This window comes from Dermatophagoides farinae, chromosome 7, assembly GCF_024713945.1.
Source record: "Dermatophagoides farinae isolate YC_2012a chromosome 7, ASM2471394v1, whole genome shotgun sequence".
NCBI classification, from domain to species: domain Eukaryota; kingdom Metazoa; phylum Arthropoda; class Arachnida; order Sarcoptiformes; family Pyroglyphidae; genus Dermatophagoides; species Dermatophagoides farinae.
In genome coordinates, this window is record NC_134683.1 from 3014401 (window position 1) to 3040601 (window position 26201).

General features: G+C 29.3%; 3 protein-coding genes across 3 annotated transcripts; all 3 read left to right on the forward strand.

The window, feature by feature from the left end:
- The first annotated feature begins 22 nt into the window (after positions 1-22).
- Positions 23-3904, forward strand: Prp5 (pre-mRNA processing factor 5). Its single transcript, XM_047060862.2, has 3 exons — positions 23-917; positions 973-3512; positions 3598-3904. The coding sequence occupies exons 1-3, from the start codon at positions 173-175 to the stop codon at positions 3640-3642; spliced, it is 3330 nt and encodes a 1109-aa protein (XP_046916818.2). The 5' UTR covers positions 23-172; the 3' UTR covers positions 3643-3904.
- Positions 3905-4607: 703 nt separating this feature from the next.
- On the forward strand, positions 4608-6231 carry LOC124497250 (uncharacterized). The gene is made up of 5 exons (XM_075733046.1): positions 4608-4760; positions 4853-5027; positions 5101-5245; positions 5315-5690; positions 5755-6231. The coding sequence occupies exons 2-5, from the start codon at positions 5006-5008 to the stop codon at positions 5944-5946; spliced, it is 735 nt and encodes a 244-aa protein (XP_075589161.1). The 5' UTR covers positions 4608-4760; positions 4853-5005; the 3' UTR covers positions 5947-6231.
- LOC124497249 (major facilitator superfamily domain-containing protein 4A) lies at positions 6231-8141 on the forward strand. Its single transcript, XM_047060882.2, has 4 exons — positions 6231-6594; positions 6661-6820; positions 6879-7002; positions 7072-8141. The coding sequence occupies exons 2-4, from the start codon at positions 6749-6751 to the stop codon at positions 8124-8126; spliced, it is 1251 nt and encodes a 416-aa protein (XP_046916838.1). The 5' UTR covers positions 6231-6594; positions 6661-6748; the 3' UTR covers positions 8127-8141.
- Positions 8142-26201: the final 18060 nt, after the last annotated feature.

Genomic DNA, 26201 nt, shown 5'->3' on the forward strand with positions numbered 1-26201 from the left:
GTATCCTGCATGCAGAATATCGATGGCAAAATATCGATTATTTTTCTTTTTTTTTTTGGTGTAAACAAAAACAAAGCCGGTTTCGATTGTTTTTGTATTGCCAATTTCACATTTTTTTTTATTTCTTATCATCTGTTTGATTGTTTTTTTTCTACTGATTAAAACAACAATAATGGGACGACATTGGGATAGTAAACGTTCCAGAAGCCGATCACCATCAAGATCTACATTATCATCTTCGTTTCGATCATCAAGTTATCGTGATCGTGATTATAAAAATCGTTCATCATCATCATCATTATCATCACATCGTACAGAATCATCGAAATCATCATCATCATCGCGTAGAGATAAAGACCATCATTCATCATCATCTCGTCATCGTTCTAGATCTCGTTCATGGTCTCGATCACCGGAACGCCGTGATCATCATCGTTCTAGATCACCATCTTATCATAAATCAAAACGTTTATCCAAATCACCTGAACGTGTTAACCGGGAACGTGTTGAAGATATTATTGGTCAAGATGTAAATTATAAAAATTTCGATATGGATGAACAACAGAAACGTTTGGAAAAGATTATGCAAGAACGTCGTGAACGTATAGAAAAATGGCGTCAACAACAGAAACTTGGTGAATCATTACAAAATAGTAATACAAATGAAACTTCCACTGTTAATCAAAAAAATGATAATGGTGCCGCTGCTAACGCTGCTACTGTTTCCAATGAAATCAAAAAAGAAGATGAACCAAAAAAGACATGGACATTAGATGATGAAAATGATGATGATGACGATGACGACGATAATGATGTTGATAATGCCAATGAAACCATTGAAGTTGATGAGGAAAATTTTCACACTCCTACAGTAACAAAAGTTGAAATTGAAGATAAAATTGAGGAAGTTGCAAAAGGTAAATTTTGATTTGAAAATGTTTTTATTTAATATCTCATTTATTCAATCTTTAGTTGATAATAAAGAAGCAAAATCTGTAACGAATGAAGATGAAACCATTTCAACATCGACAGAAAAAATGGAAACAGAACAACAACAAACAACGGAACAATCGGAAGAAAAACAAAAACAAAATAATGATGATGAAGATGATGATATTGATCCATTAGATGCTTATATGCAAGGTATTCAAGAAGAAGTGAAAAAATATCGACAACAAACTGTTCATGCTAACAAACGAAATGATAAAGTTACCGTTGTTGTTGGTGTAGCCAAGAAAAAATCCATAAAAAAGAAAGGTGAATTAATTGAACAAAATCAAGATGCAATGGAATATTCATCTAGTGATGAAATTGGCCAAAATGATGAATTAGCAAATGCAATGGATAATTTACAAGCTAAAGTTAAACAAAAAAAATTGATGACCATTTCAAAAGAAGATATTACATATGTTAAATTTCGTAAAAATTTCTACATAGAAGTACCTGAAATCACTAAAATGACTAATGAAGAAGTTGATGCATATAAGACAAAAATGGAAGGAATAAAAACCAAAGGTAAAGGTTGTCCAAGACCAATAAAATCATGGGCACAATGTGGTGTAAGTAAAAAAGTATTGGAAGTTTTGAAACGAAACAATTATGAAAAACCAACTCCAATTCAATGTCAAGCAATACCGGCCATAATGTCTGGACGTGATCTGATTGGCATAGCAAAAACTGGTTCAGGCAAAACATTGGCATTTTTATTGCCAATGTTTCGACATATAATGGATCAACCACCATTGGAATCTGGTGATGGTCCAATATCCGTGATTATGACACCAACACGTGAATTGGCCACACAAATCTATTCGGAATGTCGGAAATTTGCCAAACCACTTGGTTTGAGAGTGGTAGCCGTATATGGTGGTACACCGATTTCCGAACAAATTGGTGACCTAAAACCTGGCGCTGAAATTGTTGTCTGTACTCCTGGACGAATGATCGATATGTTGGCTGCAAATAATGGTCGCGTCACAAATCTTCGTCGATGTACGTATGTTGTATTGGATGAAGCTGATCGAATGTTTGACATGGGATTTGAACCACAAGTTATGCGAATTATCGATGGAATTCGACCGGATCGACAAACAGTCATGTTTTCGGCAACATTTCCGCGAATAATGGAAGCACTTGCACGTAGAATATTGGATAAACCGATTGAAGTTCAAGTCGGTGGTAGATCTGTAGTGTGTAAAGAAGTTCAACAAGAAATTATTGTTATCGATGATGATGACAAATTTTTGAAATTGCTAGAAATTCTGGGAAAATATTCGAATGAAGGCAGTGCTATTGTTTTCGTCGACAAACAAGAACATGCAGATATGTTATTGAAAGAATTAATGCATGCATCATATACTTGTTTAGCATTACATGGTGGTATCGATCAAAATGATCGTGATTCTACAATTGCTGATTTTAAAAATGGACGTGTCAATGTTTTAGTTGCAACATCTGTAGCAGCACGTGGTTTAGATGTTAAACATTGTATTGTGGTGATTAATTATGATTGTCCAAATCATTATGAAGATTATGTACATCGATGTGGTCGTACTGGTCGTGCTGGAAACAAAGGTTATGCTTATACATTTATAACACCTGAACAGGGTCGTTATTCAAATGATTTGATAAAAGCATTAACATCAAGTGGAAATATGATACCGGAAAGTTTACAAAAATTATTTGATGATTATAAACGTGAACAAGAATTGATGGGTAAAAAAGTCAAATCATCATCTGGTTTCACTGGTAAAGGTTTCAAATTCGATGAAGCTGAAGCAATGCAAGCTGTGGAGAAGAAAAAATTTCAAAAAGCAGCACTCGGCCTTCAAGATTCTGATGACGAAGATCCAGAAGAAGATATTGATCAAGAAATTGAAAATATGTTGGCACCAAAAAAGAAGACAATCATACAGCCATTAATACCTACTGGTGAGAAAACATTATCGGAAAAATTAGAATTAGCCAAACAATTGGCGTCGAAAATATCAATGACAAAAACACCGGCTGTAAATCCAATTGTAACGAATAAACCATCAGCAACGGCACATACAGAAGCAATACTTAAAGGTGATGCATTTTCATTGGGAGATATTGCTAGCACTGTAACGGCCAAATCTATTGCTGAACAACGTGCCGAACTTATCAATGCTAAACTAAATTATACACCAAAAGATTTTGAATATAATGATGATGGTGAAATTATCAAACGAGATGATGATGATTTATTTGCACAAACATTGACACAACGTTATGAAGAAGAATTAGAGATTAATGATTTTCCACAACAAGCTAGATGGCGTGTAACTAGTAAAGAAGCTATTGCTATGATTAGTGAATATTCTGAAGCCGGTATCACTGTTCGTGGTACTTATTTTCCAACTGGTAAAGAACCTAAAGTTGAATTGGGTGAACGAAAATTATATCTGGCCATTGAAGGTATGAATGAACGTGCTGTAAGCAAAGCTAAAAGTGAAATTATTCGTCTAATCAAAGAAGAATTAATCAAATTGGTAAGTTGACATTTGGATTTTTTTTTTTTTTTTTTGGATATATAAATTTCATTTCAATTTTTTTTTGTTGTTTCAATTTCCACAGAATAATACATCATATTTGAATAAAAGCCGATATCGTGTTGTTTGATTATCCATTATTCATTGCAGAGATTCAAAATTTTTCTTGTTTTGTTTTAGTATAAATCATTATTATTATCATTTTTTTTCCAACTGATGCTGCTGCTGCTGCTCATTTTGTATAATAACATTGAAAAAAAAACAAAATAAACATCATCATCATCATCATCACCATCATTATCGTCAAAATGTATTTTTAATTATGATAATTCATATAAAGAATTTTTTTTTTGTTCAAAAAATTATCAAATAAAATTAAAAGTTCTATTGGATTATTGTCTCGATCAATTGAGAATAATTTGTGGTGAAGATGAAAAAAATTTGTAAATGTCATCATCATTGAGTTTTGCAAATTCTTCATTTTTTTCAATCTTTATGATGATTATTATCACGCTTGAAAGAATGAAAATTATTTTATTGATGAATTGATTGATAATTGATTGAATTGCAATCACTATTGATTGTTCAATAATGATTATTCTTTTTCACCTTGACATTGAGAAATAAAGGCATATATATGCATTCTAATAGATAGATAGAAATGGATGTTATTATTTTATCATTTTATTATCTTTCAATCAATCGTCATGGTTCGATTGATTGTTTGATTGATATTATTATTATTTTTTTTACACACACATGACTCATGCTAATTTTTTTTCATCTTTTTTTTAAATTATGAAAAAAAATTAGGCGTTTCGTTTCGGTAGGAAGATTCCATAATATGTTAAATTCATTATCAACATTTGATGATTACATCATAAAATATGGATTTGTTTTTTTTTCATTCGTTCGTTTGTTCGTTTTGTACATATACAACTGGATTGAAATTTTTTTTTTTTTACAATTCATAATCATCATTATTGTTCATGTGAGACCAGGAATTCCAAAATTTTCAATCAATTTTGTTTTTTTTTTCGTATTTGTATACAAAGGTATATTCGATTAATCGATTTTGATGTGGGGGTCAAAATAGTAAATCATTAGCGCGTTTGAAAGAATCATTGTTGTTGTTGTTTTTTTTTTTTTTTTGGTTTTGTTTCATTAGCTACTATAATTCGCGATGATGATAATGATTGCGGTAATTATGATGATGATGATGACTTGAAGCAATTTAAATTTAAATTGGTAAATGTTCATTTTTTTTTGTTCTGTCAAACAATTAACGAATTAATTATCACAAGTTTTCATCTTTCAAACTAATCATCACTTTTTTTCAGTTTCATTGAATGGAATTGGCTGAAAATATATAAATTTGACAATCAACAATGGGAAACAACTTCAGTGCTTAAATAGCCCGAATTGAATACACACAGCAAGAAATTGTTTGTTGTTGTTGTTGTTGTTTTGAAAACAAAAATTTTATTTTAAAAATGAAATTTCTATTAGGTTTCGGTAAGTGTTTGTTTTTTGTTTATTTTAAATTTTTGTTTTTTGTTGACTAATCATTCAATCGTAAATGTAATAGCTGTTATTGCCGCTGTCTTACCAGGATTTTGGTGTGCATGCAAAACAATTGAAGAATTAGATCAATGTGCATATGAGATTAGTTTTTTGGCTAATCGTAATCTCAAAATACCGACCAATGATGGTGAAGTTGTTGGCATGTGTGAGTAAGTATAAATATTACCAAATATAGAATTATGCCCCCCTGTTCCATAAATTAATGTTTCAATATTTAGTAACGCTAAAAAAGGATTAAAATGTTTGGCTGATCATGCACGTGAATGTGCTAAAGGTGCATTGAAATCAATTACAATCAAAGTGATGAACGATCTTGAAAATCATTTACATACACGTTGTGATAATCCGGCTGAACGTGCTGAATTCTTGAGACATATTGGTTGTTTTACTGATAATTCAAAAGCTGATGCTGTACGATTATGTGCAGATAAACATATGGTCATGATGGAAAAAGTATCCAATATGCCTAAACCATTAAGACTTGGTGGTGCCTGTTGCAGTTCACATTCATTACGCGAATGTGCCATCAATCATATTACAAATCTATGCAGTGGTGAAACAGGCGATTATTTCAATGATATGATCAGTGATATTGTAAGTGTTTTAAACTAACAATACAATCAATCTATTAACTAATCATATATGTGTAAAAATATAGGCTGAAGAAAACATTGAATTAGTTTGTAAAGAATATTCATCATTGGATAAATGTGATGCTAAATATGATCCGGCCACATGGACCGATCTTAAAGCTATTATGGCATCCGAAGATGCATCGATGGTTGGTAAACATCAATACAAAACCATTGTGCCGATCATTGTTAAAATGCTTAAAGAAGCACGAAAATGATGACCTAAATATTAATGATGATGATGATGATGATAATGATGATGTTTCATCTGTTGCACATTCCGATTCAATTTCGAAATTTAAATTTACTACGCTATAATTTTATTTTTTGTAATTTAGTATATAATCCAATGAGTCTGCACGGTTTTTGGTACTTTTTATAGTTTGTTTATCATCAATCGATATACGAGTAATCAGACATTGATTTTTTCCCTAAAAAAACAAATTCATTTGATTTATTTCTATTTTCAATTGTTTCAAATAAAAACAAATTTATTCGAAAAATATTTACATTTTTCTCTTCTATAAATGGCAACAAATTTGACAAAATCGATAAATTTTTGTAACAAAAATCGAAAAAATGAGATAAAAATGAAAAAATATCCGCTAATCGTGCAATTTCCATCTCATTAGAATAGCTGGTTAAATGTGTGCAGAATTTTTCGAATGCCCAATGAATCGTCATTTATGTTCGGTGCCGAACATGTTGCTGAATGGCAAACACAATAACATTCGAAAAAAAAACAAATTAATGTTTGGGGTTTTTGGATCAACTAAAAATATCATCATTGTATTTAAATCATCATATCATATAGTATCATTTTCCCTAATTTGATCTAATTGTTTTTTATGATTATCAACATGAGTGTAAGTTTTTTTTCAGATATTTTATGATAATTTTATCATTTTAATTGGATTTTTTTTTCTGAATAGCAATACTCGATGTGATTTATTAGATGCGGCGTTTTTTTGTTGGTTGCAACATAAGTATAAAAATTATTTGATTATTGTCAGCTCAAAAATGGAAAACATCAACTCTAAATGGATCAATCTGATTTATTCGTCGTGTATTTTTGTCAATCATTTTGCATTTGTGAGTCATTTTAATTGTGGTCTGTTCATATGCTAATCATTTGAATTTTAATCACAAGGGAATAACATCGAATACATTATGGCCAGCTTTGGTTGATTTGAGTAAAATTTACCAGGTTTCAGAAGAAACAATTGGTTATCTTGCAACATTTTCATCACTTGGTTATCTCATCGGATCATTAAGTAAATTATTAACCCGAAAATCATGAATCATTAACTAAATTTATTTAAATAATTTCATTGATCTATTAGGTGGAACAATCTACAAATGGCTTAATCGACAATTAGTACTCATATGTATGGTATCGCTAATCGCAGTGACGATGGCTTTTGTTCCATATTATGGTTCAGTCTACCTGTTGTTTGCTGCGGTAACATTTAATGGAATCGGTGGTGGTTCATGGGATAGTTCCAACAATATCTGGCTTGTTGAAATGTGGCCAAATAAACATGCTTCTGTGATGCAATCGTCACAATTTATGTATGGTCTCGGTACAATCATAAGTCCTACTTTGATTTCACCATATGTATCGGGAAATTCTACACAAGAGACTCCGGCAATGAGAATAAAATCCCTACGTACACCATTTGCAATTGTTGGTGCGATCCAAATAATAGTGCCTATAATTTTTCTGATATTATTCATCATACGAAGATATCGTAAATCTGGTGATTTTGATGATGAACATGATAGTGAAGAAATTCAAACAGTAACCGGTGTTAGTAGCAATCATATTAGTGAATATCAATCATTAAGAAAATTCAAGTTAATTCTGGTTGCATTGCTTTTGGGCACTTATGATGCAGCCGAATTGGGTTATTTCTATTATTCACCTACAATGTTACAACATTTATCTATTGAACCCTCTGAAGCTGCTCATGTTCTTTCTGTTTTATCGGCTGCCTATACAATCGGTCGATTAGTAACGGCATTCATTTCTCTTAAATTGACTCCCGACATAATCATGACCTATCATTTTGTCATAATAATTGCTGCACAAACTTGTCTTTATTTTGGACGTCATAATCGAACAATCATCTATATTACAACCGTTTTACTTGGTTACGGTTTTTCAGCCATGTGGCCAGCAATTCTAGCATTTACTGAACGTCATTTTAAATTATCAAATCGAATCGGTTCATTATTATTCTTTTTTGCCGGGTTGGCAACAATTTTCACACCATTTTTGATTGCCCGTTATCTAGAAACATGGCCTGAAGTTTTATTTGTATTTGAAGCAAGCTATCTAGTGGCCAGTATTATTATTTTCATATCGGTCAAATTATTATTAATATTTCGACCATAACAAAAAAAAAAGAAACATCAACATATATGATTTTAATTTAATAATTTATTATGTAACAAATTTTAGTTATGTTTGTTTTCAATTTGATTCATACAGAATTTTATAATTTAGAAAAATAAAATGAAAAAAATAACTCGACAATGGATTTGGCTATCAGACATGCAACATGTTTCCCATCATCATCATCATCATCATCATAATTGTATTATTACAACCATCATGGCTACCGTAACAAAAAAAAAACTTTCCATCATCCATATAATAAGATGAAAAATTTAATTTAAATAGCTGGAAAAAATTCATAAAACCAAAAAAAAAGAATGGAAGCGAAAAAAAAAATATCTAGATCATATCCAATGTACTCGAACCAGACAAATGATTTCTCTCTCTCTCTCTCTCTCTCTCTCTCTCTCTCTCTCTCTTTCACTCACTTCATGGAGTTTTTTTTTGTTTGTTTGTTACCACCCTGACATCGAAATAACACAACAACGACTACAAATGTGGACAACCAATTTTGTTGTTGTTGTTGTTTTTGAATGACATCTAAAAATTTTTTCTAAACAATAGAATCTGGATGGATGGATGGATGAACGATTAGCATAAACATTTTTTTTGTTTTTGTTTTTTCTACGGTTCTCACGAAAGATAATGATGACGATGATGACGATGATGATGACGATTGATGATTCTAATTGAATCGAATATTATGTAGTGTATTGTATTTATTACCTCGTATCGTTTTTTTTTCTCTTTCAAGATTGACCAATGATCATTCATCATCATCAACTATATAGGTTCTTTTGTTCCAAAAAAAAAAAAAATTTTTTTTTCTAATTCAACCCAAACAATGAATGAATGAATCCAATTGAATCGATCCGGTCATCATCAATTGTACAATTTTCTTCTCTCTCTTTTTTCTAATCAACAACAACATACGATCGATATGGCTATATAGCTATGATATTTACTTGACCAGTAGCATAATAATAATAATAATAATAATGGTCAAACATCATTGAAATCAAATAAATAAAAAAAATTTTTTTTTTTGACCTAAAATTGTAGATGATTGTTTGGAGGGGGGGGGGGCAATAACAATTTTTTTTTCTCAAAAAATTTTTCATTTTTTTTATGATCTCCTAGTATCATGGCATCATGGCATTTTTTTTTCTTTTTTAGTTATATAACAAAAACTACAAACATTCCAATTTGACTGAATCGAATTCAACAACAACAACAACAACAAAAACAACCGAAAAAAAGTATTAAATCCAATTCATTCGAATGGATGCTGCCAATAATGATAACATATATTGGACGGGCAATAAAAAAAAAAAAATTTTCTTCAATCAAATAAATAAATAACCGACAAATCAAAATAAAAAAAAATGAAATGAAATGAAATGAACATTTGATTGTCATATGATCAATTCTTCTTCGTTTGAAAAAAAATTTTTTTTTTCGGGTATAAATATTTGTTCATTCACGAATTGGATATAATATCGACAATTTAATGATGATGATAATAAATATATTCGTCATCATCATCATCATCATCATTCATCAATAGTTTTTTTTTGAGTAGGCCAGTTGAAAAAAAAGTGGAAAAAACATTGTCCATCGATTGTCCATATAGCGTATATGATGATGATGATGATGATGATGATGATGGGAGAGCCAATTTAGTTTCATTCATTCATTCATTCATTACATTCAAATTCATATACTCATTGACGACGAATAGATTAGGTTTATGTTTAGAAATCCGTTTTCTTTTCTTTTCTTTCGTTCGTGGATGCAAATCAGATAAATTTGGAAAATACACAATGAATGAATCAATGGTCAATGACGGCAGCGCCCGAAATTTTTGTTTTTGTTTTTGGTTGAATAATGGTGTTGAATGATGATGATGATGATTATGATTATGATGATGATGATGATGATCATCGCACATCTTCATACTCATTATCATCATCATTATTATCATCGATGATGATAAATGAATGGTAATAATGACGATGATGATGATGTGATGTTTGATGAATATTTTAACAGACTGTTTATCAAACAAGAACAAATTTTTTTTGTTTTTTTCGTCAATCGACAGCATTCAATTTGACTAAACGATTGTTTCATCATCATCATCATCATCATCAGTTCACAATCATTTTGTCCATTTCGAACATCATCAATCAATAAAATCTGAACAAAAAAGATTCATCTACCGAAATGAAAAGAAAACAAAATATCTGGTTAAAAATGGTAATGATGATCGAAAGCAATTATCAAGTGATTATGATTTCTATTGTTTTTTTTCCATTCCTTTTCTCTCGCGTTCATTGCCATCATGGGTATATTGATAGATTAGATTGACTGACCACAACATTGAATAACCAAAAAAAAAAAATATATATATATATATCGGGCGACAACATTAAATCATTCAATTCGACAGATGCCGATCATCTATATCCAATAATAGAATCAATCTGAGTAAATGAACGATCAATGAATGATTCGATCGATTGATTCAAATAATTTTTTTTTAAATATTTTATCCCGATTTTCATCATTTTTTTTCACTTTTCATGCATTTCATCTTGAGTAGTGTGTGTGTGTGTGTGTGTGTGTGTGTGTGTTCGTGCATTTGAATTTGATTTATCCGCATCAAAAAAAAAAAAAAAAAAAAAATTTCGTTTCTATATAGCTATGGTCATTTGATTCGATTTGACCAAACAACAAGTTGCACATCTCACCCGGTAATCAATCAATCAATCGATCGATCCATCGATCGATTTTATCCATCAAATCATCATCAACATCATCAAATTTTAAATAATCTGTTATTATTATATTACTTTTATTGATTGATAGATGGATTGAAAATCATTCATCAATAGAAATATGATCGAAAATTTATTTATTTTTTTTTACATCCCAAAAGTGAAATTTATTGATGATGCTTCTGGTAATGATGGCAAATGATTTGTTGTTGTTGTTGTTGTTGTTGACTATGAAATGTTCTTAAACTTTTCTTCATGTTTTATTTGTTTTTAAAAATAAAATCAACGAATCATTCAAGTTTGGACAGTCCAATTCATTCAATTCAATTGGTATATGTTGGTCAATTGGTCAAATTGGATCCGATTTTTTTCTTCTTGTGAATTGATTGAGTGTGAATCATATCTGTATATGATTCAACATGGTGTCTCAATGCTAAATTTAGATCATCATCGATGAATCGATCTTTTTCATCATCATAATGATGATGATGATCAATTCGATGATCAGTGAAGAGAAAATATTATTTTTTTTTCCACGATTTGATCGTTTTTTTTCCATTTGGTTGGCTGCTTGGTTGATCTTTTGATTGATAGGTCAGCTAGTTGTTTTGTTGATTTAAGTTGATCAAGCGAAGAAATATCAAGCGGTAAAAAAAATGAAAAGGGAAAAAACTTTGTTTTGTCCGTTTGTGTCAATTTCTATTGCTGATTTTTGAGTTTGAATTTTTTTTTTTTTTTGATTTTTTGATTATTTTAAACAACGGACATAGACAAACATTGATTTCATGTTTGTAAATTAAAATTAAAATTTAAAGATGTACAAATTAATCAAATCATCTACTTATGGGGGGAAAAAAATCAGGGATGATATCTTGTTTTTCCACAAAATCATTATTATGTTGTCATAGTGATCGATTAGATTGATTAATAGATTAATTACTTTTCTAGCTAGTTTCCTTGCAAAAGTTCATCATCATCATCATCATCATTAATTATCACATTCAAATTCAGTCCAACACTTGACTTAACTGGTGATCCAAATGATGATCCAATCAAATCAAGTGATATATATCAATGCTTGTGAAATATCTTTCATCAATGTGAACGAAAAAAAAACTATTGTTACAAATCAACAGCTTTAAAAATAAAAATTAAAAAAAAAATGTTCCGGATATTAATGAAAAAGGCGTGTAAAGTGTACAGATTTCAGATATATCTTAATCAACATGATGATAATCAACATCATCACTTGTAAACAAGTGGCGTTAAAATTTATTACCACTAAGAGATTGGAGATGATTTCTTTTTTTTTTTTTTTTGGCTAAGCCTAGTAAATATTTCAAGATGTGAACATTTGATAAAAATGTCAACAACAACAACAACAAAATTTTTTTTTTCTGTTCTTGGTGTTTGGACAATTTTCGGTCAATACAATTGTTGTTCTGGTTATCATTGCATTTTAGATCATGAACTTATTAATGATGATGTGATCAATTGTAAATAATGTATCAATCTTGTGAAACATGAAAACAATTCAATGAAAACAAATATGATAAATGATGATGATGATTTTATATATTGATGAAATGATGAAATTCAATAATGATCGATTAAAATGAAAATTTTCCTTTTTGCCCTCCTATTGATTCAATATCAATAGGTGAAAAAAAAAGAGAAAACGACAACAATGACAAAAAAAAATGAAAACAATTTCCCCTTACAACAACAATCAGATGACATTCAAATTGTGATTTGCATTTGTGTATATATTTCAAATTTCAAATCAGGTCAATAGAATGATGATTTACTTGAACTGAATTAATGACAGAAAATAAAGGCGATGACACATTTGTTTTATTATCATACAAAAGAAATTTTTGCAATTCAAAAAAGATTATCTCACAAATGACCAACGATTATATGGTAATTGTAATGATTACGAAGACGACGACTACGAATGATCATCACGACAAAATGCATCCATTCAATAGATGATGATGATGATGATTGTGTGTGCTTTCAACAAATCACTAACCCACACACACACACACACACACACTAATTATTTATTAATTAAACAGGTTTGATTTGAAAAAAAAAATTTTTTACTTCACGTAATGGGGCAAAAATTCGTTGGAAAGAAATCGAATGTTCAAACAAACAAAAAAAAAATATAACAATTTTGACATGATAATATCATGTTTCGAGAATACATTTTTCACCGGCATAAAATCAACATTATCATCATTTATTTCATTTTCAATTTCGATAATAATGTAGATCATTGTGAATGATAAATCCATCATCAGCCTGTGATTGTGTTGTCAAACTAAATTTTTTTGATTTGATTTGAATTTTCATGAATTTTTTTTCTGGTACGGAAATCTATCTATTTCTCTTTCGTCAAACACTGTTGGCTGACAATTTTTACTGTTTTTTTGTTGTTGTTGTTGTTCCAATTTTTTTTTCATTACAATTTTTGATATTTGACAATTTTTTGTTGATCCAGAATAGAAAAAAAAACAAATCGATCAATTGAATTCAGATGAAATGAGCATTTTTTTGTTGTTGTTGTTGTTGTAAATAAACTCATCGTTGCGATGATGATGATGATGATGATGATGATGTGAAAATTCGTTATGACGGACAACCGATTATAAATTGATTTATGATGGCCCGGAAATTCATTCATTACGGATAAACAATATATATCATTATTATTATGCATACCGAAAATGAAATGGACACTTAATAAACATGGAAAACATATTTTAATCGTGACCGCCCTGGTTTTGACCGATCTTGAAGTTTGAAAGAATATCTTGTTCCACGTTCATATTTTTTTTTTTTTTTTTTGAATGACCTCTATAGCGTAGGTTTGCATTATTTTTTTTATCTCAACCATTGAATTGTTATTGTTGTTGTTGTTGTGACCAAAATATAATATCACATGTCATATTATGTCATGTGGATATATATCATACAATGATGATGGACATAAAAAATTTAAATATCAACATCCTCCGCACGGATTTATGGCTATATGGAGTGCGAATATTTAAATTGTTCATCATCATCATCATCATCAAGACAACAAGCCATGATGATGATAATGATAATGGTGGTGGCCATAATAATAATATTATTTCTATCAAAATCATTTATCATTATCATCACGATGAACATGATGATGATGATGATCGACGAGATTCATTTAATGTGACTTATTTGGATTCATTTTATATTATTATATAATATATTCATTTGACCATTGTTCGCTGTTATACATATTTATGATGAATGGTAATTTTTTTTTCTTAAATAATGATACAATAACTACAAAAAATTTTTTTATTCAAAGTCAAAGGAAATACATTTGAATTTATTGTAATTTGAATCCAGTTTTTAGATTTAATTGATGACATTTGTTGAACAAAAAAACAAAGGAAAATGTTGAATATTTTGCTACACAGTTGTTGAAAATAAGAACACAAGATGTATACACTACACGAACAAAACAGTTATATATTTATTTCAATGAACTACGGTTATATTTATACAATGCACAAAAGTTCTTAATTGAACAATTCGTTAATCATTGTTGTTCATGTTCCAAACAATCACAACAGAAAAATATAAGAATTAGCATCAAATATATTTTTTTGGAATATTGGGAGAATTTATTCAGTATATGGCCATGGATTAAATTTAACAATGCGAATCAATTTATCAATCAAATTTTTAAAATAATTTTCAAATTGATTCATATCCTTGCCAATACGTGATATAATTTGATAACGAACTTTACGATAAATTTTCAATTCAGTTACACCTGAATCCAATTCAGAATTTTCACCCAATACTGTGAATATTTGAAATTGAAATATTTTTTTTTATTTTTTTTAAGAAACTAATCTTTATTTCTGTAGTTCCGGTAAGCCAGATGATTTTCTGGTGATTTTCAATTGGAATATTAATATATTTACGAGTTGACGAATTTGCTTTGGAAGATTGTACACATTTGTTTTCAGTGAGACATTCTATCCATTCACTGTCATTGGCCACTAAACCTCCTTAAGATGGCGGCTTCCTTGAAGGTAGTACAAATCGACAGTTGTAAGGTCTTCATAACTTTTTGGATCTTTGACATTTTGAAGCAGTAACAGAAGAAGAAAAAAAACAATCAGATTCGCGAGCACTTATATAGTGGATCCTTGAAATTATTGGAACGTGACGCAGTCTTGGCTCCCACTTTTTACAGCGCTTATTCCAAACGTGTTCCAAAAGTGTTCACAAAGTTCTGTATAAAGAAACTCATTTGCATTTGAATCTTCTGCATTGAGTTTGAAAAAGGCTTTCAGCATCAGCTCTTTCACAAAGACGACAGATTTGTTTTTGTGGAATCGCTTTTCACAAAAATACATCGGTTGTTTTCTGGGCATGTTCACCGGAAGTCGATATATTGCATGAGACTTGTCGTGCATAGGAAATTCGAGCAATATCCAAATAGCTTCATATGCAGCAGTATAGGAGGTAGAGATTATGTAGTACAACCATACTGTTGTCGATTATTTTGCCATCATGATTCGAACATTGCATTTCGATTTTTATTTTTTATCTCAAATCTTCAATAATACAATATTTCAATAGATTTGAATGTTTTCGAATTCGAAACTTTTTCATATGCTTGAGAACAATTTCTATGCCAAACTCCGTTTGGCCATGCCGTCAGGATCTTGATCTGCCATTTCTTTTTTTCATTGGAATTATTGAAAAAAATTGATTAATTTCAGGTATCAGGTAATAAAATAACCGAAATAATAACTTATTACCAAATACCAAATACCAAATGGTAGAATTTAAATGATAAAAAAAAAATAAAATGATGATGTGTGATGAAATTGGAACAAACAAAAATGAAAATGATTCGAAAATGATTGATGAGTATATTCAGGCAAGATTTCATAGTCAAATACTCATACAATGCCATACAAAATGAAAATCACGTGTTTTTTTTTGAAAATCACGTGTGTCCTTATCAAAATTCGAATTCTTTCTATGTTCTATTGAATGACTGCATTCGCTTGGCTTTGCCGCATTAATGACTCACATTGATAATAATATTGATTAGTGGTGTACAGTTCTGTAATTGAATTTGCTCACCAACAGTATACTTAAGCGACGAGAATTCGTTCTCTATGAATTTAACCTTTAAGCTGCGTCTTTCCTTTTGGATTAAATTTACAACTTAGTGGCAGATGTATTGTTTTATTTTCAACTCTGATTTTTTCTTCACAGTAACAAATGATGATTTTCAAAAACAGATCGTGAAAAGGTATTTAAGGTGCACAAAAAAAAGTGAATTATTGTTTTTCAAACTCATTTATTGTTTAAAATTAGAATCAAAAAATGTCTCGAAAAAAAATTCAAATCCTTGAAACATCTCATGGAAATTATATCGATTCTCAAAATATTTGGCTCAACAAAATCAATAACCTAAGAGAAAAATGAGTGTCTCAATATTGTGGAACTTTCACCGGATCAGGTGGACCATGAATTTGGAAGATTTATATGATTGAAACAAATAATTGGCAATGCTAAACCATTTTCGTTCGTATATTCCACAACCAATTTTTCGTAGAATAATACATCATATTGTTGAAAAATATCCATCTTTATTGGACACAGGTATGTAGCGGTACATTTATGAAGGATGAATGAAAAGCAGCGTGTTCGCTGTTCGTGGTTGTAAAATTGTTCGATTTGGCTTACTGACTCAAATGATTTTTGTTTTGTGATTTTTTTTTGTGTTTATGATTATTGTAATACCACCGATTGGTATGTTAAATGTATATTTATTCCTTTTTTATAATATATATCATTCCTATATTTCAGAAATAAAGATTTTCAATTGTTGTTGTAACACAGGTATGAACTAATAATGAAAAAAAAAGTAAAGTAATATAAAAATTAAGAATGCTCAGTATGATTTTTCATTTGAAATCATTCATCATTCATGGAAAATCAACCAAAACATTCTGAAATTCGCAAACAAAATTTTGTTGAAAAAAAGTTTCATACAGTAATACCCTGCTTAACGCTGCCCCGTTTAGCGCTGATTCGATATAACGCTGTGCAATTACCCTACATTACATTACATTGTTACATTGTATATGAAGGGTAAAAATGCATTATGTAAAAATAGCCCCGCTTAACGCTGTTTCGCTTAACGCTCAGAATTTTTGTAACGTAACCCCGCGTTAAGCGGGGTATTACTGTACTTATTTTTTTTTTTTGACTGTCCAATCCCACATAACCAACATCAAACATCGGTCATCACCAACATATTTTACTGTAAAGACAAATGTGACATATGCTTCAATCGAGAAAAGTGAAATGGTTTTTTTTAAATTTTTTTTTATCTTTTAAAATAATTTGTATTTGTATTCCATTTATGCGTTGATTTTTTTAATGAAATAAAAATTGTAAAAATCGTTGTTATTGTCTAAAACAAATCATTTTGATCATGATCATCGTTTTATTGGTTTCATTTCATTCATCAATCGGTTACTCGTGTCTCTCTGTGTGTGTGTGGATATATGATGCCATGGCAAAACACGATCATTGTGTATTGGATGACCAAATGCCCACAATCATTAAAATAAGTCTTGCACGTTTAGGTCGATGATTTTTTTTTATCTTGTTCATGGAAAAATCTAGCCAACAACTCACATTATATATGATGGTTGATTAGCTAATATCTTCGATAAATTCGATTATGATTAATCGAATTTTGTGCTAGGATATTTATCGAATTTATTTTGTGGAAAAAAAAATTCTTGATATTTTATCATCATCATCATTATCCGTTCGATTTCATGTTATTCGATTAAATGCAACTGAAACTGAAACTGTCCATTAAGATCCTAATAAACGGTAAAGATATGATCGATGATGGTAATCATCATCATTTGTGATGATGATGATAATAATAATAATTTTAAAAGCTCACGAGTTTTTATTTCATCGACGATGACGATGAAAGGGAAAAAAAACTTCTAAAATATTAAATTCACAGTGTTAATTCCCCATTGATGATGATGGACAGTTGGAAAAACAAAACGATATTTTCTTTCTATACCGTCGATGTGTCGTCGTCGTGTGTGTGTGAATAGTTTAGATCTAGATTTCATTTTATAGAACAGAAATACCTGGAGAGATAATTTAAATTGTCTTATTCACTTCTTGTATTTTTTTTTCTTGCTGATGAAATCACCGTCGTAGCAGCAGCAGCAGCATTTGGCCATAATTGTTATTATTATATGGAGATCTAAAATTCAAATGGTTAAGAAATTTAAAAAAAAAATTAATCCATAAATAGATTGATTGGAAAAAGATATTCAATCGATTACATAATTTGTAATTCAATTATGATGCTATTTTTTTGTGTGATCAAATTAAAAAGAAAAACACACAGGAGGGGGGAAGGAAAAGAGAACAAACAAACAAACAAAAATCAAGTTGGCCATAAAAAGCTATTATATACAAACAAGGTGAGCACAGCAGTTTGCTTAGTTTCGAAAGACCACCAACATATTCTTTGGCTAGAAAAAAAAAATTCAAATTCAAATTCAAATTTAAATTTTGTGTTTTTTTTTACAAAATCACAAAAAAAATCACATTTGCATCGCTCCACCATAATTGATCCAAAGAAATTTTTTGCTTATCATAATTGTATATCGGAATTTTTCATTTTTTCTGTTACGCCACCGCCTAAGATTACTTACCACTCTGAGTTTGTTTTTTTTTTGAGTGTGAAAATCGATGTTCCGTTATGTATTGGGTGTAACTTGTGATTGGAACAAAAAAAAATTGATCAATACAATAATACCTAATCAATCAATTCAATGTTCAATCAATCGATCGATTGATTTTAATTTTGTTTCGTATTCGTATTGTTTACAACGAAATCATAAATCATTGGATTAAATGGACTTTTTTTTTGCTTGATTTAATGTCGTTGATATGATGATATGGTATGGTGTTAATTGAGAAATTTGTTGCACAATTGTAAAATTATGATTGCATTCAATAATCGTTCGTTTTGTTGACGATTTAAAATCAATGATGATGATGATAAAATTATCGATATTAACAAATCTAATAATCAATTTGAATGATGATGTTAGTGGTGGTGGTGGGTGGTGGTGGTTGTGGTGGTGGTGGTGGTGGTGATGGTGATCTTCAACCAATAATTAATAAGGATTAATTTTTTTTTGTTGCCCATTGATCAAAATGATAAAAACAAGAGTATTAATAAGATTTTTTATTTATACAAAATAAAATCAAACGTGATTATTATTGACGGAAGTGATCACAACACATAATTGATCGTTTTCCAATTATATGAAATGAAACAAAATATTAAAATATTTGTCCAAAAAAAACCGAATTCATTGATAAAATGGTCATTATTATCATTTATAATCGTGACCAAATCATTCGAATGATTATGGTTTTTTTTTATTGAAATCGAACGAAATTGAAAAAAAATTATTTTCCATTTCTATCCCAAAGAACACGGAGAGGTTGAAATAGATTTTGATTATCAAAAATCATTTCATGGACTGATTCTGCAGAATTTCTTCATTTCAAAATTCCATATTTGATAATCAACATTCATCATCATCATCATCAACATCATCATCAGGATGTGCATATAATTTAGATACAAAATACATCTTTCTATTTATAGATTTTTTTTGACAAAACAACTGAAAAACACAACGAAATGATAAAACATTCGAAAATTTCATTTGAATGCACCCCCAAAAAAAAAACAAATCATTCTCTCTTTGGCTATCAAGATCAACCTCTATTTTTTTCCTCAGAAATTTCAAGCTAAATGTTGACGATTGTTCTATGTATTTTATCATCACATACATGATAATTGTCATTGCTCAAATACTCAATGAAAATAATGATGATGATGATGATTTGAACAGAAAAAAATGAACAGCTGCAGCAAATTTTTTTTTATCATTTCAACAAAAACAAAATTCGTTTTCATCTGTTTCAATTGTTTCTTTTTTTTCATTGTATTTATCGTTTGTGAATGGATCAAAAAAAAAAAGTTTCACACAAGTTTATTGTCTTTTTTGACCAAAAAAAAAAAAAAAAAATGATTCGTCTGTGTCATATGGACATTATAATTGTCTGTAAATTTATGTCTATTATCATCATCACCATCATCATCTTTAATAATAACATCAACATAACAATGTAACCAAAAGAAAAAACAACAACAACAAGCAACAGGTTTTTTTTCGGTTTAATTTTCATTTTTAAAATTAGCATCAATTGTCGTTCAATTATCATTTTTTTTATGGCTATATCACATATAACATCTGTATCCAAAAGGGGAATTAATTATCATTAAAAAAAATTGGACTCTATGGATAAAGATTGATGATGATGATGAAAAAAAAACATACATCATTTAACCTAGATCTGATTGGCGAAATCAAAACAACAAAAAAAAAACAAAAAACAAAAATCCAAATTCAAATTATGGCCATTATAACTTGATCTAACAATTATAGTCAAAATAGTTTTATATAATAATCATATTATACCACGTGAGTATATATATCAAAATTGTTCGCAAAACAATCCGGTTATTAATTCATATTTTTTTGGTTTTTTTTATTGTTTTTTTTCTGTATCGAAAATAATTACAGGTTTCAATGAATATAATCATAATAATGATGATGATGATGATGAAGATTTATTTCTACTTTTTTTTCTGGGTAATTTTTTTTTTCGTTCTACCAAATTCATTTTTATCAATTATATAATTCACATTCTCTTTTTTTTTGTTTTCAAAAAAAAAAATTTTTGTTTTCGGCATCATTAATTCACATTTGTTGTTGTTCACCCCAAAAAATTATACACAAACACAATTCCGAAGTTGAAAATTTTCCTTTTTTTTGTCTTATTTTCAGTTTCATCGTCTTCAAATGATTATGTTGTTGTTAATTTATTCATGTTTTTCTTTTCTCCTCGTCTCCGTCCAGATTCCATCAGTTATTGTTTTTAACTCGAAATGAAATAATGGCATCCGAATCCAAAAAAAAACCCCCAGAAAAAAATGGACTGAATGTTTTCCAATTGAAATTGATGAATTGAAAACATTTGGCATTATTATGATGATTATTATGGCAAGACATAAATGATCGACAAAAACAAAACAACAACAACAACAACGACAACAATGGATGAATGAATCATGGAATTTTTTTTTTGTTTGCACCACAACTGAAATGAAGAAATTTTGAATATAATGACCATAATTGATGAATTCATAGTTATGGCCTGTATATATCAAATGTAATTGGACATCGTTGCCCAAAGATTATAATAATACCCGGTACCATTGTAATTGATGGACAGATGTGAACTGATGAAACTAACCAATCTTTCTGTACATTTTTATTTTGGACAGATTTATTTTTTTTTGCCATGATGCCGATGATGATCATAATGATGTAAATTGAACCCGAAATAATTTTTTTTTCTTGATCATCAACAACAACAAAAAAAAATCAAATTGACTCAAACACCAATTTTAATGATTAGATTTGATCAATCGATTGATCTTGTGGTTAATTAAATTTGTGCCGTCGATTTGAGAAAAAAAAGATGAGGAAAACCAAATTAACCTATTGGATCGAATCAAATTTTAATCCATTCACATTTATCTTTATCTTTCTATCAATAGAATTTGTTCATCACATTATCGTTATCATTTTTGGGTTCCATAGTTTAATTACTGTCAGTCAGTCGGTCAGTTAGTCAGTCAGTCAGTCAGTACTGGTTTGAATATTAACCACAAACATAATAATAAATGACGACGTGATGTGAAACTTGAATCAAAAATTGAATCCGATCTCGATGATTATCATCATTATCATCATCATCATCATCATCTTTAATACTTGTATCATCGTTAATGTTGATGATAATCAAAGCCGAAAAAATAACAAATGATCATTCAATATAATAACTAAATGTGTAAAAAAAAACATTCTGAAAATTCAAAGAAAAAATCTGTTGCTGTTAATCAATTATTATTGACATCATCATCATCATCATCATCATTATTGTTGTTGTTGTTATAATTAAAATCTTTGGAAATTGAGAAAAAAAAATCAATTTTTTGGTTCATCAAGTTAAAACCATGTGGTTAATATGTTGTTATTGCTCGAACACAACACAACACATTCAATTCCATCGACAACAAATCATTGAATCAATCAATTTTTCATTTAATTTTTTTTAGCTTGTTAAATGACAATATTATTTGTGGAATCATCGTCATCATCATGTCATGATCATCATCATCACCTTTAATATCGTTTTTTTTTTGTTTCGAACAATTTATAGATCATCATCATCATCATCATCATCACCAATTATTATCACTGTATATAGTAATCACATAAGCTGTCATAATGATAATGATGATAATGCTATGCCATAAGGTGTTGACTGTCAAACAAAATCAAAATTTCATCATAATAATAATAATCGTTGACAGTACTCATCATCATCATCATCATCTTCATGATCATTTCAGACGTTGTGGTTGTTGTTGTTGTTGTTGTTACTGTCTGCATTTATGTTTTCATTGAATGATTTCGATTTTCAAAAAAAAAAAAAAAAAAATATTAACGGTACCACCGATCATAGATGATCGTGACCTATCTCTTATTTCGCCCAAAAAAAAACTAGAAAAAAATGTATTGAAAAAACATTTTTTTTTTGATCCATTGGATAAAATATCTAGTGTAATATATGATTTATGATTTATAAGTTGAAAAATGAAAAAAACTTTTGAATTTTTCTCCCAAAAAAAAAATCAAAATCAAAAAAAACGGGAAGATCTAGACACGAATTACGTTGTTGTTGTTGTTGTTATTGTTGTTGTTGTTGTTGTTGTTGTGGCATGATAACAATCTTATTTTGACCAAAAATGAAAAGGGTGTTTTAAACATTATGTCTCTTTATTTATAACGGATTTTCATATTCACACGAATAAAATATTCATTTCAAGGTTTTTTTTTCGTCACGAATCATCATCATCATCATCATTTCTTTTGTTCATTTTCCGGTTCGTGTGTGTGTCTGTGTTGATCAATTTTTAAGATTCAAAAAAAAAAAAAAAAATTCAACCAACGAAAAACTGTAGTTGAGGTAAAAATCATTAATTTTTTTTCACAAAATTTTTTTTATTTATGGAAATCCACTGATGATGAAATGATGATGGAATGGCCACAACATCTTTCATTATTATTTTTTGTTTAAAAATGATGATGATTGTCATTATGACAACTACAACAACAACAACAACAACAACAAATGAACAACAAACAATGTAACAACAACAACAACAGAAAAAAAATCATTTCTATAGCTAGCCCTTTTAAAATTTAAAAACAAAGGTGGTACAAATGAAGTTGATGGATATGCCAAAAAACAGTGGCAGATATGAAAACAAAACAAAAAAGTTGATTTCTATTTTTTTTTGTTTTGTTTTTCTGGTTAGGTTGTTTAGGTTTTGGCTACCACTTCATATTAATGATGATGATGATGATGATGAATACACAAATCAGATTTTAGGTTGATTATCTGGTTGTATGAATTGTTGGATGGATGGATATTTATTTTCGAATTTACAAAAAAAAAGATAAAATGGATAAATTCATAAATGTCGTTCTTGTTTTTTCAAAAAAAAAAAAAAAAAAAATCATCATGGTATATACAAATCAACGAAATCTGAATAAATGACGATGATGATGATGAAGATGACAATTGTGCCATCATTATAATTCAAGACAATCTATGTGTACTTATTAATTATAATAATCATTATCATCATCATCATCATCATCATTTGATGACAAGCCCATTACTTGTTTGTATATATGATATCCACCACTTTCATGTGTTTCAAGAAAATTTTCACGTCTATTTCAAACTTGAACTATGAAATGAAAAATAATCCTTTCATTTAATTCAATCATCATCATCATCATAATTAGAATCATAAAAACGGAAATGACATTTCATAAAATCATCCAATGAACAATTATGAACGAATATTTTATATATTTGTTTCGAAAAAAAAAATGAAAATGAAAATGAAAACTTTTCATCTTTTAGAATTTTAAATTCTCATTCATCATTAATAATAACAATAATGATGATGATGATGATTTGGTTTTTACCTTTTTTTTCCATTTTTTTTTTAATCCGTGTCCGGTAAACTTTTATTGTCCGAATCATCATCATCATCATCATTATAATCGTTGTCTGGGTCGTCGCCATCGTCATCTTTTGGTCATCCATTGTCCTATTAAAAGTCTTGAATGTTGCTGTTGTTCGTTCGGTTATTATTATTGTTGTTATAATTTTTAATTTTTTTTTTTTTGGGTTGTTCAAAAATAATGAAATTATTATTATCATGTCTTCCTAATAAATATAACAACAAACAATAAGAATTACAACAACAACAACAACAACAATAACTTTAAAAATGGAACAATAACCATTGAGAAGACATACTCACTAAACTCATTCAGTAACAAGACATGATTCGTCGTCGTCGTCATCGTCGTTATTGAAATGAAAATAAAAGTGTGTGTGTGTGTGTGTGTGTGTGTGTGTGTGTGTGTGTGTGTGTGTGTGTGTGTGTGTGTGTGTGTGTGTGTGTGTGTGTGTGTGTGTGTGTGTGTGTGTGTGTGTGTGTGTGTGTGTGTGTGTGTGTGTGTGTGTGTGTGTGTGTGTGTGAATTTGGAGAGAGGAAGAAGAGAAAATAAAAGTTAAATAAAAGGGGGAAAAACATATTAAATTAGCCATTACCAAAATTAGACATTATATATGATAATATGAATATATGAATATTACATTTAAATATATTCGTTGTTGTTCACAATCATCATTCCATTTACGAATGATGATAATCGGTTCATCTGTAAGAAAAAAATATAGAACAATGTTTAACCTTTTTTTTATTGTTTTTTTTTCACCTATTATTTTTCTATGTTGGAACGCGACATCCATCCGTGCCACACAGACACACACACACACACTTAAAGACATCTGCGTGTTAATTTACTCATTCATTTATCTTGTTGCTTGTTGTTGTTCCAAATGGAACGACTTGTAGCTGCTTTAACGTTGATGACGTTGATGGTATACATAGACATATAAATGAATCATTTTTTTCTTCTTCTTCTGACTATTTGTCATGTAGGTGGTGAGGATCACATTTTGTCTTTGGTGATGATGATGATGATCATTTAATTGGTATCATTTTTAACGTTTGTACACATTGGTGATATACAAATGCCATGTAGGAAGAGAAGTATAGATATATTTAAGATTCGATGTTGTTGATGATGATGATGATGATCCTCGAGATGAAACAACTGTCAAAAAATAAAAATTGTGATTATTTATCCAAAAAAAAAAATAAAAAAATTTGATTCAGAATCACATTCATTCATCTATCCATCATCATCATCATCATCATCATTTATTTTCTAGATCTAAATAATACAATGGGAAAGGGATCTTACATTTTTTTTCTTGATATTATTTATGTCTCTGTTCCAAATGGATCACAATGGTGATGATGATGATGATGATGATGACGAATGACAAATGCATTTCGCGCCTTTTGAAATAATGGGCCAACAACACACACAGACGCATACATATCTTCATTTGAATATCTTGATGATGATGATGATCACACTTCCTACGATTATCATTTTGTTTTGTTTTGTTTTTTTTTTTTTTTTTTTTTTGCTTTCGTTGAATAATTTCGTTACAATTACATTTAGTGATTTGAATATGCGGCCAAAAAAAAGATAAAAAACTTTCATAAGTCGTGTTTGGCAAGTGTTCTATGTTCATTGATGATGATGATGATGATCACAACATTCGAATCATTTTTGGGCATGTACATAGATGACGTTCATCACCAGGAAGTTTGAGTTAAAATCTCATTTTTTTTTCTTATTTATCTTGGATGATGATCTTTGTTTGTTTGTTTGTTATGTGATTGATATATTTTGAATTTATTTTTTCATTTTGAATTCGATTTGCATGTTTACATTGGCCATATCGATATGATATGATTTCCATCATCATCATCATCATCATTATATCATGATCATCATCATCATCATCAATCGACATCACGAAATTGTGATTGGTGGTTGAT